Source organism: Diabrotica undecimpunctata, chromosome 2 (genome assembly GCF_040954645.1).
Source record: "Diabrotica undecimpunctata isolate CICGRU chromosome 2, icDiaUnde3, whole genome shotgun sequence".
NCBI lineage: Eukaryota > Metazoa > Arthropoda > Insecta > Coleoptera > Chrysomelidae > Diabrotica > Diabrotica undecimpunctata.
The window spans coordinates 142,812,478-142,828,508 of record NC_092804.1 but is presented as its reverse complement, the minus strand read 5'-3'; the positions used below and the strand labels follow the sequence as shown (position 1 = coordinate 142,828,508).

The 16,031-nt window shown below is 33.7% G+C and overlaps 1 protein-coding gene across 2 annotated transcripts; it reads left to right on the top strand.

Annotated features, from left to right (window-relative positions):
* RpS11 (ribosomal protein S11) lies at positions 1-8,073 on the top strand. Of its 2 annotated transcripts, none has more exons than XM_072523610.1 (4): positions 1-141; positions 538-651; positions 6,029-6,234; positions 7,912-8,073. In XM_072523610.1, the coding sequence occupies exons 1-4, from the start codon at positions 31-33 to the stop codon at positions 8,033-8,035; spliced, it is 555 nt and encodes a 184-aa protein (XP_072379711.1). In that variant the 5' UTR covers positions 1-30; the 3' UTR covers positions 8,036-8,073. The 2 variants fall into 2 exon arrangements, with proteins under 2 accessions (XP_072379711.1, XP_072379710.1); XM_072523609.1 differs by lacking the exon at positions 538-651 and adding an exon at positions 368-493 and having other exon boundaries at positions 80-141.
* Positions 8,074-16,031: the final 7,958 nt, after the last annotated feature.

Genomic DNA, 16,031 nt, shown 5'->3' with positions numbered 1-16,031 from the left:
TTCATATCGGAACATTATTATTCCTCTTAGATGTCATTTTCTTATGTTCTGTGCCTTAAAAAAAAACTGTTCTGTAATTTCTATACTGTCGGATGTCATAAACGTCAATCCTTTCTTTTACAAGTGAAAATGGCGGATCAGGTATGTAAATTCTCAATAAATTGAGAAAATATTTATTAATAAGTGAGAAAATTATAATTCTTAATAAAAAAATGTTTTGTTTTGTCTTGCCATACTAATATTTTTGTAAAGTTTCCATGTAGGTATTTTTTTTGTGATGTATTGAGAAATGGTTTGAACCTAAACACGTGGTGCTTGTTTTTAGCTAAAATATCAATGATTTTCTCAACCATTCTCAATTTTACAGAACGAAAGAGCTTTCCAGCGTCAACCGACAATCTTTTTGAACCGCAAAAAGGGAGCTGGTCCAAAAAGGCGCAAGTCTATGCGCTACCATCGTGAAGTTGGACTAGGATTTAAAACACCCCGTGAGGTACTTATTTTTAGCTTTTACTAATCTATTTTATTTTTGTTTAGACCGAAAAGGCATTTCAAAAACAACCAACCGTTTTTCTCAACCGCAAAAGTGGAGGAAAGAAAAATTTAAGACACTCTCGCAATGTAGGGCTCGGTTTTAAAACTCCCAGAGAGGTTCGTTACATATTTTTTTATTATTGGGAGCCTGGTGGAATCTATCGGGTTGGTGCTTTCTGGGGCTTCCAAGCTTTACAAATAACTTATACCATTAGAAAAATTATTGAGATGTATAAAATCAAATATTTTATAGTATGCAGATATATTGAGTGAGATTAATAGTAATTCTTATAATGGTATATTTTTTTTGGGAGCACTTCAAATACAGGAAATAATTTGTGTTGTGTAAACCTTTGGCACAATTTCATATTCATGTAGAAGTTTGTTGTGGTCAAGATCTAATTGAAAATCTTAATGGTATGTACAATTCAATCAGTATGGGAAGAGACAATAATTGTATAGTCATTGACAAATAGTATAAAACATGTATATAATCTAGACTATAGCAAGTTTTGAACATTTTCTAGATCTTAAGATTTCTTACACAATACATAAGTACTGATGGCATAATCATTGAATGTGAATATTTAATTTTTGAATGTACAAGGTAGTTTATGTAATAAAATTTTTTAAATGCAACAGCGAAAATATCTAGTTAGGTTAATTTTGTTCACAATTAACTGTATATTGAATGTTTTCAAGATTTGCTTCTGTAGATCAGATGTGTTGTTTTTTCTTATGAAGTAAAGAAATGTTTCTTGCAGACATATTAACCACTCCGATATAAGGTGGTACCAAAGCCAGCACACAACATAATTAACTGGTCCTACTTTTGTAGTTGTAAGGTGTATCATTTATTGTAGTTATAATTTTGTGCCAAATAAATTCATTTACTTGCTTCAACACAAATTGTTTCTGGAAGCCTTATTCTTCTGGAGCTTAAAACAGCATGTATGGAGAATGTCAATAACAAGGAATTGTTAATACTGGTAGTAAGTTTGGTCAAAATATAAAATTTTAGATTATTTCAATATACAATTCTAGTTATTATCTAACAACTAAAAATTGAAAACCATAGTATACAAAAATATGTGATAACACAATATTTGCAATAAATTTCTACTAACATATGGGTTATTCTATAGGACTGTTAGATTTCTTTACTAATCTATTTGGTAATTCTTTTATTATGTTTAAATAGTTATAAATGAAGATTGTATTTGACACTCAAGTCAATAAACCAAACAGGATCCTAGATGGAACATCAATAATTTAAAGTTTGGAGAAATGTAGGAAATGTGAGAATGGAATATTAGATACTATAAACATGTTAAGTACACACTTTGATTATAAGAGTGGAGGAATTATTAGAAACTTTCATAGATTTGAAGTGAATACCAAAAAAACAGAAAGGCAGTTTCTGTTTATAATAATATTGGATGATCTTGAAAAATATCAAGCAAAAAAGGGAATATATTGTAATAATTTCATTATTACTATCTTGGTATGTCAGTTTTTGCCAGCAAATTGAAGATCTTGACTCCTTGCCAGTTATATTAATATAATTTTTTGGAAATAATCTTTATTGATATATTACAACAATGTGGCTAGTTGTTACTAGGCTTTGCTTAGAAAAACTATACTGCTATGGTACATACTCATTGCAACTGGAATTATTTATTTTTGACAGTGTTGTGGGAAGAATTACAATAATTGCTTTGCAATATTTTACAAATTATTTGCTTTGGGGTTAATCTACTGTAATTTCACTCGTATGGCAATAGCTAACATGACAATGTATCCTGTTTGTAAGAAATTGTTTTGAGTTGTTGAGTAAAAAATATAACTTTATTCAAAAATTTGTTATATTAATTGTTGCCATACCACTATAAAATACACTGAACAGCAAAAAAAGTGGCCACCCTATAAAGTTTTATGCACTGTTTCGTATTAGGTCTCAATTTAAATATTTATTGCGATCATCTATGCTTGTTTTTGACAGTTTTGAAGTTTATGTTGTTGTTTTCTGTAGTCACTGTTTATCTTCTAAGTTGTAAATATTTAATCAAACAGTAATTTAGCCTTTCAAACGTGGATTTCACATAATAGATTTACAGTAGATGTTGCTTGAATTATTGCATTGCTACAAGACGGAAGAAGTCAAGTTTATGTATCAGAAACTTTAGGTATTCCAAGAACTACAGTTCGTAGAGCTTTCCATTTTTTTTATAGAGGCTGGTACATACTCACGTCGACCTGGTTCCGGTCGTAGAGGAGTTACGTCGCAAAGAGGTGATCATTTTATTGTGATCGAACTTTTAAGAAATCACCATTCCACTGAAATTGTTGCAAGAAACCGTCTGCAGGAGGTTCCAAATGTAAATGTAAGTAAGATAGCGGTTAGAAGAAGAGGGCCGGCTATTGTTCCCGAATTACAACCCAGGCACTCTAGGAATCAATTAATTTTTGCTCGACAATATCAACACTGGGATATACAGGATTGGAGCCGAATTCTCTTTACTGATGAATCGCTGTTTTGTTTGAAGTCTGGTGATGGCCGAAAGAGGGTTTGGAGATGTAGAAATGAAAAATATGTCTAAGCTTGTATGACCCAGAGAAGGAAGTTTGGCAGTGGTGGTGTCATGGTTTGGGATGGAATCTCATTTGAAGCTCGAAATGAACTGATTTTCGTCAATGATCCCCTGAATGCTCACTGGTATATAGAGGATGTTTTGGCAGGAGCAGTAGTTTCATTTGGTGCATTTATTAGGGACAATTTCTTCTTTATGCGTGATAATGCACGGCCACATACTGCAAGAATCATGAAAAATTACTTGGGAGAAGTAGGACTTAATACTCTGAATGGCAAGCCTGCAGCCCTGATCTGAATGTTAGCGAACATCTTTTGGATGAACTTCATTGTAGAGTTTGAAGTCAAGCAGGTCAGCGAGAAAGTCTTACAGAACTTCAAAACATGCTTTGTGAAGAATATGAATGTATTCCTCAAGTTTTTATTCAAAATTTGTTCCTTTCCCTTCCAAATCGTATGAAAAAAGTTATTGATGTTTTAGGGCATAATACCCGATATTAGACAATTTTGTTCAAGTTCACTCATAATTTTTATTGTTTGTAATTCATTCTGATATTTTTTTTTGTAGCCTTCTAATTAAATAAATTGTGCTAAGAATTCAAGCAGTAATGACCATTTTTTGTTTTAAAAATGAAAGATGTTGAGTATACAATATGAAACAGTGAATAAAACTTCTAATGAATTTTTATTTTCGAAAATTTATAGGGGTGGCAATTTTTTTGCCGGTCAATGTAAATGTATCAACTTAATGTTCCACTTTAGTCTATGTTTTTGCTAACTAAGTCATTTTTTGGCAATTAATTTGTTTTACAGTTGTTATATTACATTATTAGTTGGTATAGATGAATTTTGGTATATTTTCCTCTTGACTAGTATTAATCTGACTGGATAATGTATATTGGAGTCATATTAAATTTATCTATTTCACAGTTTTAAATTTTGGAAAATGGAAGATTCAATAGAGTCTAAATGTAGTCAATGAAGAACAAGCTAAGATTAAGACCAAGCAAGATGGATTTAGAGCTGGCCACTTCTGCACATATAATATTTTGATTAAAACGAATAATAGAGAAGAAAACATCCAGGAACATATAAATTTATCTAACATTCATAGAATTCAAAAATCTTATACCTATAACCAAGGCATTAAAGGTTCTATATGCCGGCTCACAGTAACCAGTAAAAATCAGAAACTAGAAAATAGAATGTGTGTTGAAGTAAACAATACCTGGTTATATACCCTACAATTTGCAGATGGTCAGGTCATAGTTGCAAATGACAGGGATGATATGAAGTATATGATGCTCAAATTAATCAAATAATTTTTGAATGTCAATATTGACAAAACAACATATGTATTGGTTAGGGAAAAAACAGAAGTTCATCTTCACCACATTTAATTTGAACTTTGGAAGGTTTGTGATCAGTTTATTTTTAAACAAATCCTTGAAAGACCAGCTATTTATTTCATCATCGATGATCATTTACCTTACTATCATTTCGACAGTAAGGATAACTTTGCTTATGGGAGGTATGTTCATCAAAAAGAAATCTCCTCACAGTCTCATCATAACTAAATTTCCATTTGTTGGGTATTTTTGAAAATTTTAGTTTCATTATATCCTTCTGGTTAACATACCTATACCAGCTATTAACTACACTTGTATTTACCAACTACAAAATCGTTTGTAGATATTAAAATAACATTTTATTTCCTGTCTAAAAATAGTTTTTGTTTATCCAAAATGTATAAGATAATAAATTTGGGACATTTTTCACATTTGTTCCAGTGAAGATAGCCCCAAATTAGCTGCCAATTAAGTTTCATAGAACGAAATATTGCATTGACAGTGTTGTCATGTCTTTATAATGTATATGTTATATGCTTCAATTACAAAGAGATAAAGCTTTTAAAATGTACATTTTTATTATATTATTTTATGGGTTCTGCAATTTTATTCCTTATATAAAACATTAATGAATTAATATTTGTTTCGTTTGATATTAATTGCAATTAATTATTAGAAATTTTTTTTGGCAATTGCCCTTTGATAGGTTATATTTGGCAATAGAGTCAGAACCCTCAAACAACCAGTTGCCAGATTGCAACAGATGTCTTTTTAACTTTATTATTTATACCGACATTTTACTATTTACTTTTAAAACTTAAAAACTACTTACTTTTTCTTTTTTTTTTGGTAATTCTTAAGTATTAGTTTTTAGATATCTTATTGCTTTTGATTGCCTATGTTTCATTTGTAATGTAAATTTCAATTTACATTAATTGCCAAACGCCAATATTTCATTCTGTCAAACCCATTTGAGGCTATCTTCAAATGTGAAAAACATCCAAATTTAGTAATTAATTTGAATCAGTTTTTATTGGCTAAATTTTAATATCGAAAATGCCAAACTAGCTTTAATCCCAAGGTAATTTGGCTCAACCATAATAAGATTGTATTAAGAAATAATTGTGTTCTCTTCCATTTGATTTACATTGCCCTTCAGAGCCAACACTGAATTCTTCTAAAATTAGTTTGTCTCCTAATCCCTTGGCACCCTTTTGAATTCATTTAGTTTGGTTATTTTGATACATATAATATACATTTTCCCATTTTTTTCCAAAGTTTGTTAATTTAAGACTTTTTGAGAGGATGTATACCTTGTTTTTTTTTAATTACATGTAATGTAATATATAAATATAAATGCCCAAAATGACTATAAATAGATCTTAAACTAGAATGTAACTATGAGATAGGTACTTTATCTAATTGTTGTAAAGGGGCAATTATTGTGGTTAAATTTAGATTTGTTTTATTGAAAAAACTATCTAAATTTCTCCATAATTCAAATTTTGATACATAGTTATTTATGTATTAACCAAAACAAAATTTTTTTATATAGGCAATTGAAGGATCTTACATTGACAAGAAATGCCCCTTCACTGGAAATGTATCAATCCGTGGCCGTATTCTCACTGGAGTTGTTCAAAAAATGAAGATGCAAAGGACTATTGTCATCCGTAGAGATTATTTGCATTACATCAGGAAATATAATCGTTTTGAGAAGAGGCATAGGAATATGTCTGTACATCTGTCACCCTGTTTCAGGTAGGATTTAGAACATTTTAAATATATTGCTTTTACTAGATTTCCAATATCTTATTTTTGTCAGGCTCTTTGGTATATCAGTGTTAAATTATCTGGATCCATTTTAACAAATTCAATAATGTTCTGTTTGTTGTGTTCAGAGTAGTTCTTAGTAAATATTAAGGTTCAGTATTCGTTTCTTGTTAATGATCCAGCAAACTATCCACATATGCCTTGTTCATATTTTTTTAACTGTTTTGCCGATAGTTTGTTAATTCCACTCTATGTTTTATTGTTTGTACCATCTATTGTTTACAATTACACATGTGATTTTTTACCCATTAAAAAATAATACATTGTATCTTGAGTTTTACACGTTTAGTTCTCTTCATTCTTTATTTGTTATTTTTTGAGTAGTTGAATCACCTATTTGATATCTAGCACTATAAACAATATTTTGTAGCCTTTATTTTGAAAAATTTTCATTTTTTTGTTATTTGTTTTAGCATATTCTACAGTTTGATTTTATGAATGTTTAATTTTTGAGGGTTTCTTCTCATGAACCAGCGTGTTTAATTGAATTTCAATCTAAATTCTTCTTTTTCCAATTACATTAGACATCTAATTTCATTCCAAGATATTTAACAGTATTTTCATAAGTTTCCATTTATTGTGTTGTTTGCATATTCTTTAATTTTTTTGATGGTGTTGAAATGTACTTGGAAAATAAGATATTCTATTTAATCATCTGAGTTCCTCAGAAGACTGATAAAATTGTTTTGCATCAGTTCATGGATGCTGCTATTTTCACTGTGCTAGCAAGTGCTAGTTAGTTTTGTCCGTCAGTTGTTTGTGCCAATTTATGAATTATTTTAACTGAGTGGATGAATGTTTGAAAGTGAAAGTGAAATATCCATTCAATTTCATTTGAAAAATCGGTCCTCATTCTTTGGTAAATGTTATGTTGTGTGACAGCCGTAATTCAGTGGCCATGGTACTCTCTTTCAAAGCCAGACAGCAGAGTTCGATCCCTGACACATACACTAGAAAATTTTCAAGTGAGCCACCACACAGTTTTGAAGTGGTTATAACATAAGTGGCTTCCAAAAAAGGAAAAAACAGTTTTGTGATATTACATTGCTTTTGGAGTTTATATGTTGCAGTCAGGATTTCCTGATGTGTCATCTACAATTGTGCAGCTATTATCAAGGGTGATGCGATAATAGATGTAATAATTTCCTAACCTATGTTATTCTATTCCAAACAGTCCTACATGTTGGTGTGTATGAAATTTATTGTTGATCTATAAGCTGATTCATTTAATTTTTAATATAAAATATTTTTTCTGAAATATAATTACATAATTGTTCTACTTAATTCACATTATGTTTCTTCCCGATCCATTAATTGACATTTATTATGTAAATTTAGCACAAACTATTTTTTGATTAGTTGATTGCTCTCAAATTTCTATGTCTATTAACTGAATGTGTGGTAATTCTGTTTTTAGAGTCACAATGTGTTTATATTTGTTGCTAGTTGTTTATCCCAATGTTTTAGGAAAATTACCTGTTGTTTAATTATATTTACAATAAGTAACACAAATAATCAATTACATATTTAATTTGCATTTATTTTGCATTGAATGTTGTATTATTCAAATAACTCGACTCTATTAACTATTAACTTGTATTACAGGGATGTGGAAATTGGAGATGTAGTTACAATTGGTGAATGCAGACCCCTTTCAAAAACAGTTAGATTCAATGTATTGAAAGTAACTAAAGGTAGCAGTTCAAAGAAGAGCTTCAGGAAGTTTTGAGTTATGAAACATTTTTAAAATAAAAATCTTATAAAATATTTTATTTTCTTTTATTTGTCTTGTTTTATTATCACAATTTATTATAACAGTAACATCTCCTAATCAATAAGAATAGAACTGACAAATTTAGTAGAATATTGTTAGTTCAAAGATAGTTAGTGCATATAAGTGGTGCAGTTATGGCAAGGTCGCCATATGGCAAAAGCAAAATCATTTTGAAAAAATAAAATTATGTCAGTACTACTCTCACCTGATGATCAACTTCGTAGGAGGCGTTCAAGTATTACGTAACGCACTTTTTTAAGATTTTAGACCCCCTACCCCCAAGTAACGCGCTGTAACGTTTTACAAGACCCCCTACCTAAACTTTATATAAAACTCAAGTGGCCATTTCGCCTAAAAATTACAATTATGATGCGGAAAGTCGGAAAAATAACTTAATTGTTTTCATCACATTTGCAGTAATAAATAAAACAAAAGATTTCTATCTTTTACTGCTAATCTTACAATTTTTTCGTTTTGTATTCTTACATACATTTTTTATTATTCCTTATGGTTCTTCTCATGGATTCTTCTATTTTTTTTAATAACAAACTCAAACTAATATATTTATTTCTTTATTTGGCAATACAATTAGAAATGGAAAGTGAGTCATGGCGTTCTTTATAATCAGTGCCGACAAACGCCTGGCAGCCCCCGGTACGATGTTGGATGGTTTCTTGGGTTTGGCATCCATATCGGCATTTGTTATTTTGGATTTTAGGATCTTTAACAATATGTTTCAGATAATTTTTTGTTGGAATAACCTAATCCTGAATGGCAAGTAGGAAACATATTTCCTGATGTCAACCAATAGTTGTATTGTATATTCTTGGCCGATCTCATTGAGATGTCGCCTATGCAGAGGTTTACTCATCTAGGTGCGCATTCTTTCTAGCTTATTTAGGTAGGTGGTTTATGCGCATTTCTTGTTCCCTCAGTTTAAGCGGCGTTGTATCAACTACTGCACAAATTGCTCGATGTAAAGTAGATATTTCAGCCTGCACCTGAAAATAAGTTCTTAAATTAGCAGCTTGTTTATCCAATTGCTCACCTATGTCCATAAGTCCTCTTCCACTTTGATATCGCGGTAATGTTCTCTCTACTGCACTTGCGTGGATGGTATTTTTATGCCTTTGTGAGAAGTGTTCTTATTTTCCTATGAAGACTGCCTATATCCGTTTTTGACTTTATAATACCAAATGAGTAGTTCAGCGCGGAACAAGCGTACGTATTTAATGCCTAAAAAAATTTTTACTATTAAGATATGACCGATTTAGTTGTCTTACTCTTCGTACGAACTCAGAAGTTGGTTCGATTTTCAATTGTTTGTGGTCGATTTTCCGCGCTTGCTTTACTCCGAGAGATTTGTACATATCATTTTCACTCATTGCCTCGATGTTTTGGCCATCTTGCATATCGAAACCTCCCGGCTGAACCTTTCCTCTGACTGTATTTAGTATACGGCACTTATCTTGTCCAAAATGCATACTGATATCATTTGAGAAAGTTTCTACAGTTTTTAGCATCTGATCTAGGTGGTTTCGAGTGGAAGCTATTAATTTCAAATCATCCATGTACAACAGATGATTAAGCTTCGTCACAACAGTATTGTTATTTTTGATACTAAAACCTGTGTCAGTAGAGTTCAGTAGCTGAGATAGTGGGTTCATCACTAAACAACCAAAGTGGACTCAACGAGCCCCCCTGGAAAAGGCCCCGGTTAATTGGGATATCTTCAGTTTCGATATTGGTTTCACCAGGCATTTAAAGGTGAATTTTAGTCCTACACTCTGCCATTATATGCTTCAAAAAGGTCACTAGATTATCATATCATATCTATAAGCCATTCATGCGACACTAAATCAAAGGTCTTCTTGTAGTCAATGAAGGCAGTAAAAAGGTTCCTTTTTTTGGTGTATGCCTGGTTAGAAATGAGTCGATAATAAGTTGTTCTTTGCAACCCATGGAGCCCTTAGCGCATCCTTTCTGTTGAGGCTCTATGATATTGTTTAGAGCACAGTGTTGGTCGATACGCCGGACTACACAGGATGTGACCAATTTGTACAAAGTTGGAAGACAAGTAATTGGGCGGTACTTGGCTGGATCATGGGTGTTATTTTGATCCGTTGGTATTAGATAAGTGGTTCCCTGTGTAAGAAATTATGGTATTTCCTGCGAATTAGAGATAACATGATTAATCAATACTGATGAACGATGAACACTCCAAAACTTCTTTAACCGGAAGTTCTGAACTCCGTCTGGTCCAGGAAATTTCCAGTTATGAAGCTCTTTCATAGTATTCGAGACTTCTTCAGTGGTGAAGGGTTCGTAAGGAATATTGTAATGTTGATAGTTGTTCGTTGTGTCTCCAATTAATCCAGTATTGGTGTTATGAGTAGCTAGCGCTGAAAGTTTATTTCCCCAGAACTCATGAATTTCTTCTTTGCTTGGCTATGATTTATTTTCATTTTCTATAGTGGAATTAAGTTTCCTATAAAACGCCTTCTCTGCATACTCAAAAAGTATATTGTCGCATTTTCGGTTGTTGCTTACTTTGTATCTCCTTATGCGGCCTGAATAAACCGAATGTTTTTTTTACGTGTCCGGGCATTGTTGCGGTGTGTTATTTTCTGGATCATGTTGTGAGTGTCTTAGAGTATTCAGCAATATCTCTTCAGCTCTTCTGATGATTTTTCTACTTCTTATTCCTCGGATGTATTCCGTTATTTGTCCAATGTCCCTACTCAATGATTCGATTTTCCCTAGCAGCCGTTTTTCCCAACGTGTAATTCTGATATCATTCCTTTCGATATTAGTACCCCGTCGTGTTCTGATGCCCCTAACATTAGTAATTGCTGTTGCTGCACAGTAAGTCAGCATATGCAAATATTCTAATGTATGAGCTCCTACGATATAATTGGGTAGGACTTCAGTGTCAATAATTTGTAACAGTGCACCTAGTTCCTTACAAGAGTTTATTTTTGGTAACGGTGGTCTGTTAAGTGGGTTTGTCCCATTAGACTCTTGTACGGCACGTGCCATTTCACTTACCAAACTATCGTGCAACTCGCTGTTGTCCTGATGCGTATTAACAGGTTGAGTTTCTTGTATAAGAGGCTCAGCAGTCTGCTCATTAGGGATTTCATTAGGGATTTGATCTACAACTAGCTCTAGGTTATGAATCTCCCGTTCAACTTCGCTTCTGATGGTATCGCGTCTAGTCTCTGGGAAAGATAATTTCTTATAATTACCCAGTATTGTTCTGCTATTCTCTATTCAGATACTTGAATCTCTGGGTACTCTCTGCAAAATTCGGCATACAGATGTTGTCGATAGCCGATCGTTTCTCGACCGAGGTTCGTCACCTTGTTATAGAAGCGCAAAATGTTTTTGTTTATAGACACAGTCCATTTCATACGCTGCCTCGGTCGTCCCGCTTGAGTGAGCGCTGGCTGATGTTTCAGCGCAGCACCTTCAGCGAGTAGAGCTCCTGCTGTTGTTTGGCTCACTTGTGGTTAATCTTGTTGTTTGGCTGTTGCTGATTGTATGACAGGGGTCCGCCTCCTCAACACCCTGCCACCGACGTCCCGCATCCTGTCACGTCCAGCGCCGGCTCCAGACGTGCCCTGGCGATCCACAGGCAGCGACCCTAAACATAAATCATTATTGACTACTTTCATGGGTTTACTTTATACCTACTGCCAGGTGTCAGTTTTTGTTCCACGGCAAGTGTCCCTGCTACTCTCTGGGTATCGGTGCTACGAATACCCAGAAAACATCCCTCATTCGCAGGGGGCCGCTCCTGATAGAAGAAGTGACGAAAACTGCCGCACCCATTATTATATTATTATTATATTATCCAGATTTAGCCATACGGCTCACACTCCCTCTAAGGGTAAAATTCACTCATCCCAGATACCTACGGTATCAAAAGGATTGAGCTCTGGTGGGACTCTTTCCGAGTTATCGAGCCTTAGGTGACTTGGTATGCTGGAGTATCTCCCAAAAATTTTCGTACACATCTGGACGTTGAGAGTAGTACAGCTTTCTGCATGGTCTTGTAGAGATGTTCATTCAGACCTAGCTTTTTTATGTTTTCTAGGAGGTTCTTTGGAATGACTCCAGTAGTAGAAAGAATAATAGGTATTGTCTGGGTACTATCCATTCTCTACTGTCTTCGTATTTGAATTTCAAGATCCCTGTACTTGGCGATTTTTTTGTTCTGTTTAACACGAAGATTATTGTTGTTGGGTATCGCCACATCAATTAATATTGTTTGTGTCTTTAGTTTATTAACTAGTATGAGATCTAGTCTATTACGTACCACTGTTTGGTCTGTGAGCACAGTGCGGTCCCAGTATAGCTTGTAGTTGTCATTCTCAAGTATACTCTCAGGAACGTATTGATAATATGGAAGATGGTTTGTTTGAAGAAGTCCCAGTTTGATAGCTATCTCTTGATGAATAATCTTTCCTACTGAGACGTGCCATTCCTTATATTCAGTTGCAGTAAATGCCTGACAGCCCCCGGTAAGATGTTGAATGGTTTCCTGAGCTTGACATCTATATCGGCATTTGTCATTTTGGACCTGAGGGTCTTTGCCGATATATTTCAGGTAATTTTTGGTTGGTATAACCTGATCCTGAATGGCCAGTAATGAACCTTCTGTTTCAGGGAACATCTTTCCTGATGTCAGCCAATAGTTCGACGCTATATTGTCGACATGGTCTTGACTGACCTCATTGGGATGTCGCCCGTGCAGAGGTTTACCCATCCAGGTGCGCATTTTTTCGTCCTTAGTAAGATGGTTTGTGCGCATTTCTGGTTCCCTCAGTTTGATTGGTGTTGTATCATCTACTGCACAAATCTCGCGATGTAGAGTAGATGTCTCAGCCTGTTCCTGAAAATAAGTTCTTAAATTAGTAATTTGTTTTTCTAGTTGCTCACTTATATCCATAAGTCCTCTTCCTCCTAAATACCTCGGTAATGTCGTTCTTTCTACAGCACTTCGAGGATGGTGTTTTTGTGCCTTTGTGAGGTGTGTTTTCTCTGAAGGTGTACTTTTCGATGAAGATTTTCTATATCCGTTTTTGTCCACTTAACAATACCAAATGAGTAGCTAAGCGCGGAACATGCGTAGGTGTTTAGTGCCTTAAACAAATTTTTATTGTTAAGGTGTGAACGAAGCAGCTATTTTACCCTTCGTATAAACTCAGTAGTTATCTCAGATTTCATTTTCAGCTATGGCCTCGATGTTCTGGCCGTTTTGCATATCGAATCCGCCGGGCTGAACCTTTCCTTTGATTATATTTGACACTTGTCAAGACCGAAGTGCATACTAATATCATTAGAGAAATTTCCTACTGTTTTTAGCATCAGATACAGGTGGCTTCGAGTGGAAGCTAATAGTTTTAAATCATCCATATACAATAGATGATTAAGCTTTGTAACAATAGCTTATATTATTATTATCTGCTATCTTAGTAGGTATGTCGTAAATTTACTGATGGAGGACCTTAATCTTTTGTTAATAAGAATTGTACAAAGAAGTAGGTATTTACAAAACAATTCAATTGGAGTTACTACTTCTCTGTCTATAGGTTTGTCTGCCACTCAGGTTCTTTCAATACTTATATCCGGAGAGTAGAGGAAGAGGGTCCCGGAAGTATTAAACCACTTGCATTAACTTTGTCTTCGTTGAGACAATCGGCACACTCCGGAAAGACAGATTTTAATGCACTCCTCAAGTTCTCAAGCGGCAATAGAAGCGTTAGTCTGCACATGTAATCCGCGCAAGAAATATTGCGATTTACGGATGTGAGTGATTTACCATGCGAGATTAGGTTCTGCTAGATCCTGCAAGCTATCCTTACGCTTTTTATATTCCACCGAAACATCTTAGTTATCAATTTTCACTTTTTTTTTTCAACTTTTGATGACATTACAGTATGAAGTCCAAAAAGAACTTACAATACAGTTAAAGGATTACCCGTAAAAGATAAACAAAAGGAACAAAATAACAATATTGTACAATACAATCGAGGGATTCCTCGTAAAACAAAAGAAAAGGATTGCCACCTTGGGAGATTTTAATTCCATAGTTTTTTTTTTATTTAAGTAAAAAAACAATTTTATGTAACGCGTTGTTTGAACCCCCGTCCCTTCCCTGTAACGGACCGTAACGTTTTACAAGACCCTTCCCCCCTAATTGTGTTACGTAATACTTGAACGACCCTTGAGCTCTTCATTTATACGCGTAAATTTAGTCATATTTACTTTTAATACCCTATTGTTGGCTTGTTTTATGTATGTTACTTTCTTTAAAATTTGGAAGATAATTTTACTCTTCTGTGTGTACTGTGTCCAGATTTAGGCATTGGTAGCCTCCATGACAATTTTTCAAAACTACATCATAGGATTTCTTCCAGTATCTAATACCCTAGGCATCTAATACCACTGGAAAAGGCATGTGCAATTTTCTATTAGACAAGCTATTACCTAGTCTGCAGCTCAAAGTTCAAGATATACGGGATCAGGGTTCTGTTTTTTTTTTTTATTTTGTTCAAGTGGTTTATAATAATTGCTTTATATTTATAATTGATTTACTAAAAGAGCACGTGAAAAGTCAAATTATAAATCAGTTAAGTGAAACAAGATGGGAAAGTCGTATCAATGCTATTAGATCCCTAAAATAAGACCCAAAGAACATTATTACTGGATTAAATGCCTTAATTGAAGATCCCACCAGACACAGAAACAAAAATGCGTGCTAAATCAATAATTAAAAATTTAAAAACAATAACATTTTTGCATTCAGTTGTAATTTGGCACGATTTATTATCAAGAATTGATTGTCTTTAGTAAAATACTTCAAAATTCTAAATAAAAATAGAGGAACTCATTCAAGGCTTAGATAATCTTAAAAAATTTGGAATTCTAAATGTCTGACGATAATGTGAAAATATTTGTAGAATCAGCAACAATACTTTCTAGAGATTTAGGTATTGATCCTGAATTTCCTATCTCGAAGCTTAGGGAAAAGGTCCGTTTATTTGATTACGAGGGCAGTGCTGAACTAATAGTTTCAAATCTTGTCCAGCAGTTCAAGACAACTTTCTATTTTGAAATTCTTGAACACGTCATCTACTCAGTAAATAAAAGATTTACCTTATTATCTGAGTGCTATTCAATATTCTGCTTTCTGTATGAGTTTCATAACATCTATAATAATAACCTTATAAAAGCCTGCATGGACATATATTTGAAGTTACAGCTACAGGATGAAGAAAGTATCATGAAAGATATAGACAAGTTTTTAATGAAATAACTTGCAATGGAATAAGTGCAATTCTTGGCCAACTGCTGTTATTCTTGACTTAAAAGAATAAACAAAAATATTAAACTGCGTATTTACAGCTGGTACGTAGGCTGGCAGTAGGTTAACTCTAATAGCCCCAGAATTATGGGTCGAATATTATGAACAAATGCTGACAGAAGATCGAACAGAATTCCAAGATATTTGCTACCAAAAATATGATATTTCCTACCGCGAAGAAACTGAAATAACACCAGAAGAAATTAAAAAACACGCCAAAGCTATGAAAAATGGAAAGGCTCCAGTACCGGGGGGAGTACCCATTGAACTGATTAAATATGGCCCTGACAAACTATTTCAGCTATTGGCTTATACTTTTAATTTATTCCTGAGAGGAGAAGAGCTACCCCCAGAATGGAAAACTGCATATATCAGCAATCTATACAAAAATAAAGGCGACAGAAAAGATTGTAAGAACTACCGAGGGCTTAGTGTAACTAACTCAATCTGTAGAGTCTACGGGAAGATAATTAAAAGCCGAATTGAAGATTGCTGGGAAGACGCTGAAGATCAGAGTGGCTTTCGTACTGGTCGTTCTTGTATAGACAATGTGTTCTGCCTAAAACAAACAATAGAAAA

Coding starts and splice junctions, on each gene's coding strand:
- RpS11 (XM_072523610.1), top strand. CDS start 31: ATGTCATTTTCTTATGTTCTGTGCCTTAAAAAAAAACTGTTCTGTAAT. Junction 142..537: donor AAGTGAAAATGGCGGATCAG/GTATGTAAATTC, acceptor ATTTTTGTTTAG/ACCGAAAAGGCATTTCAAAA. Junction 6,235..7,911: donor CATCTGTCACCCTGTTTCAG/GTAGGATTTAGA, acceptor CTTGTATTACAG/GGATGTGGAAATTGGAGATG.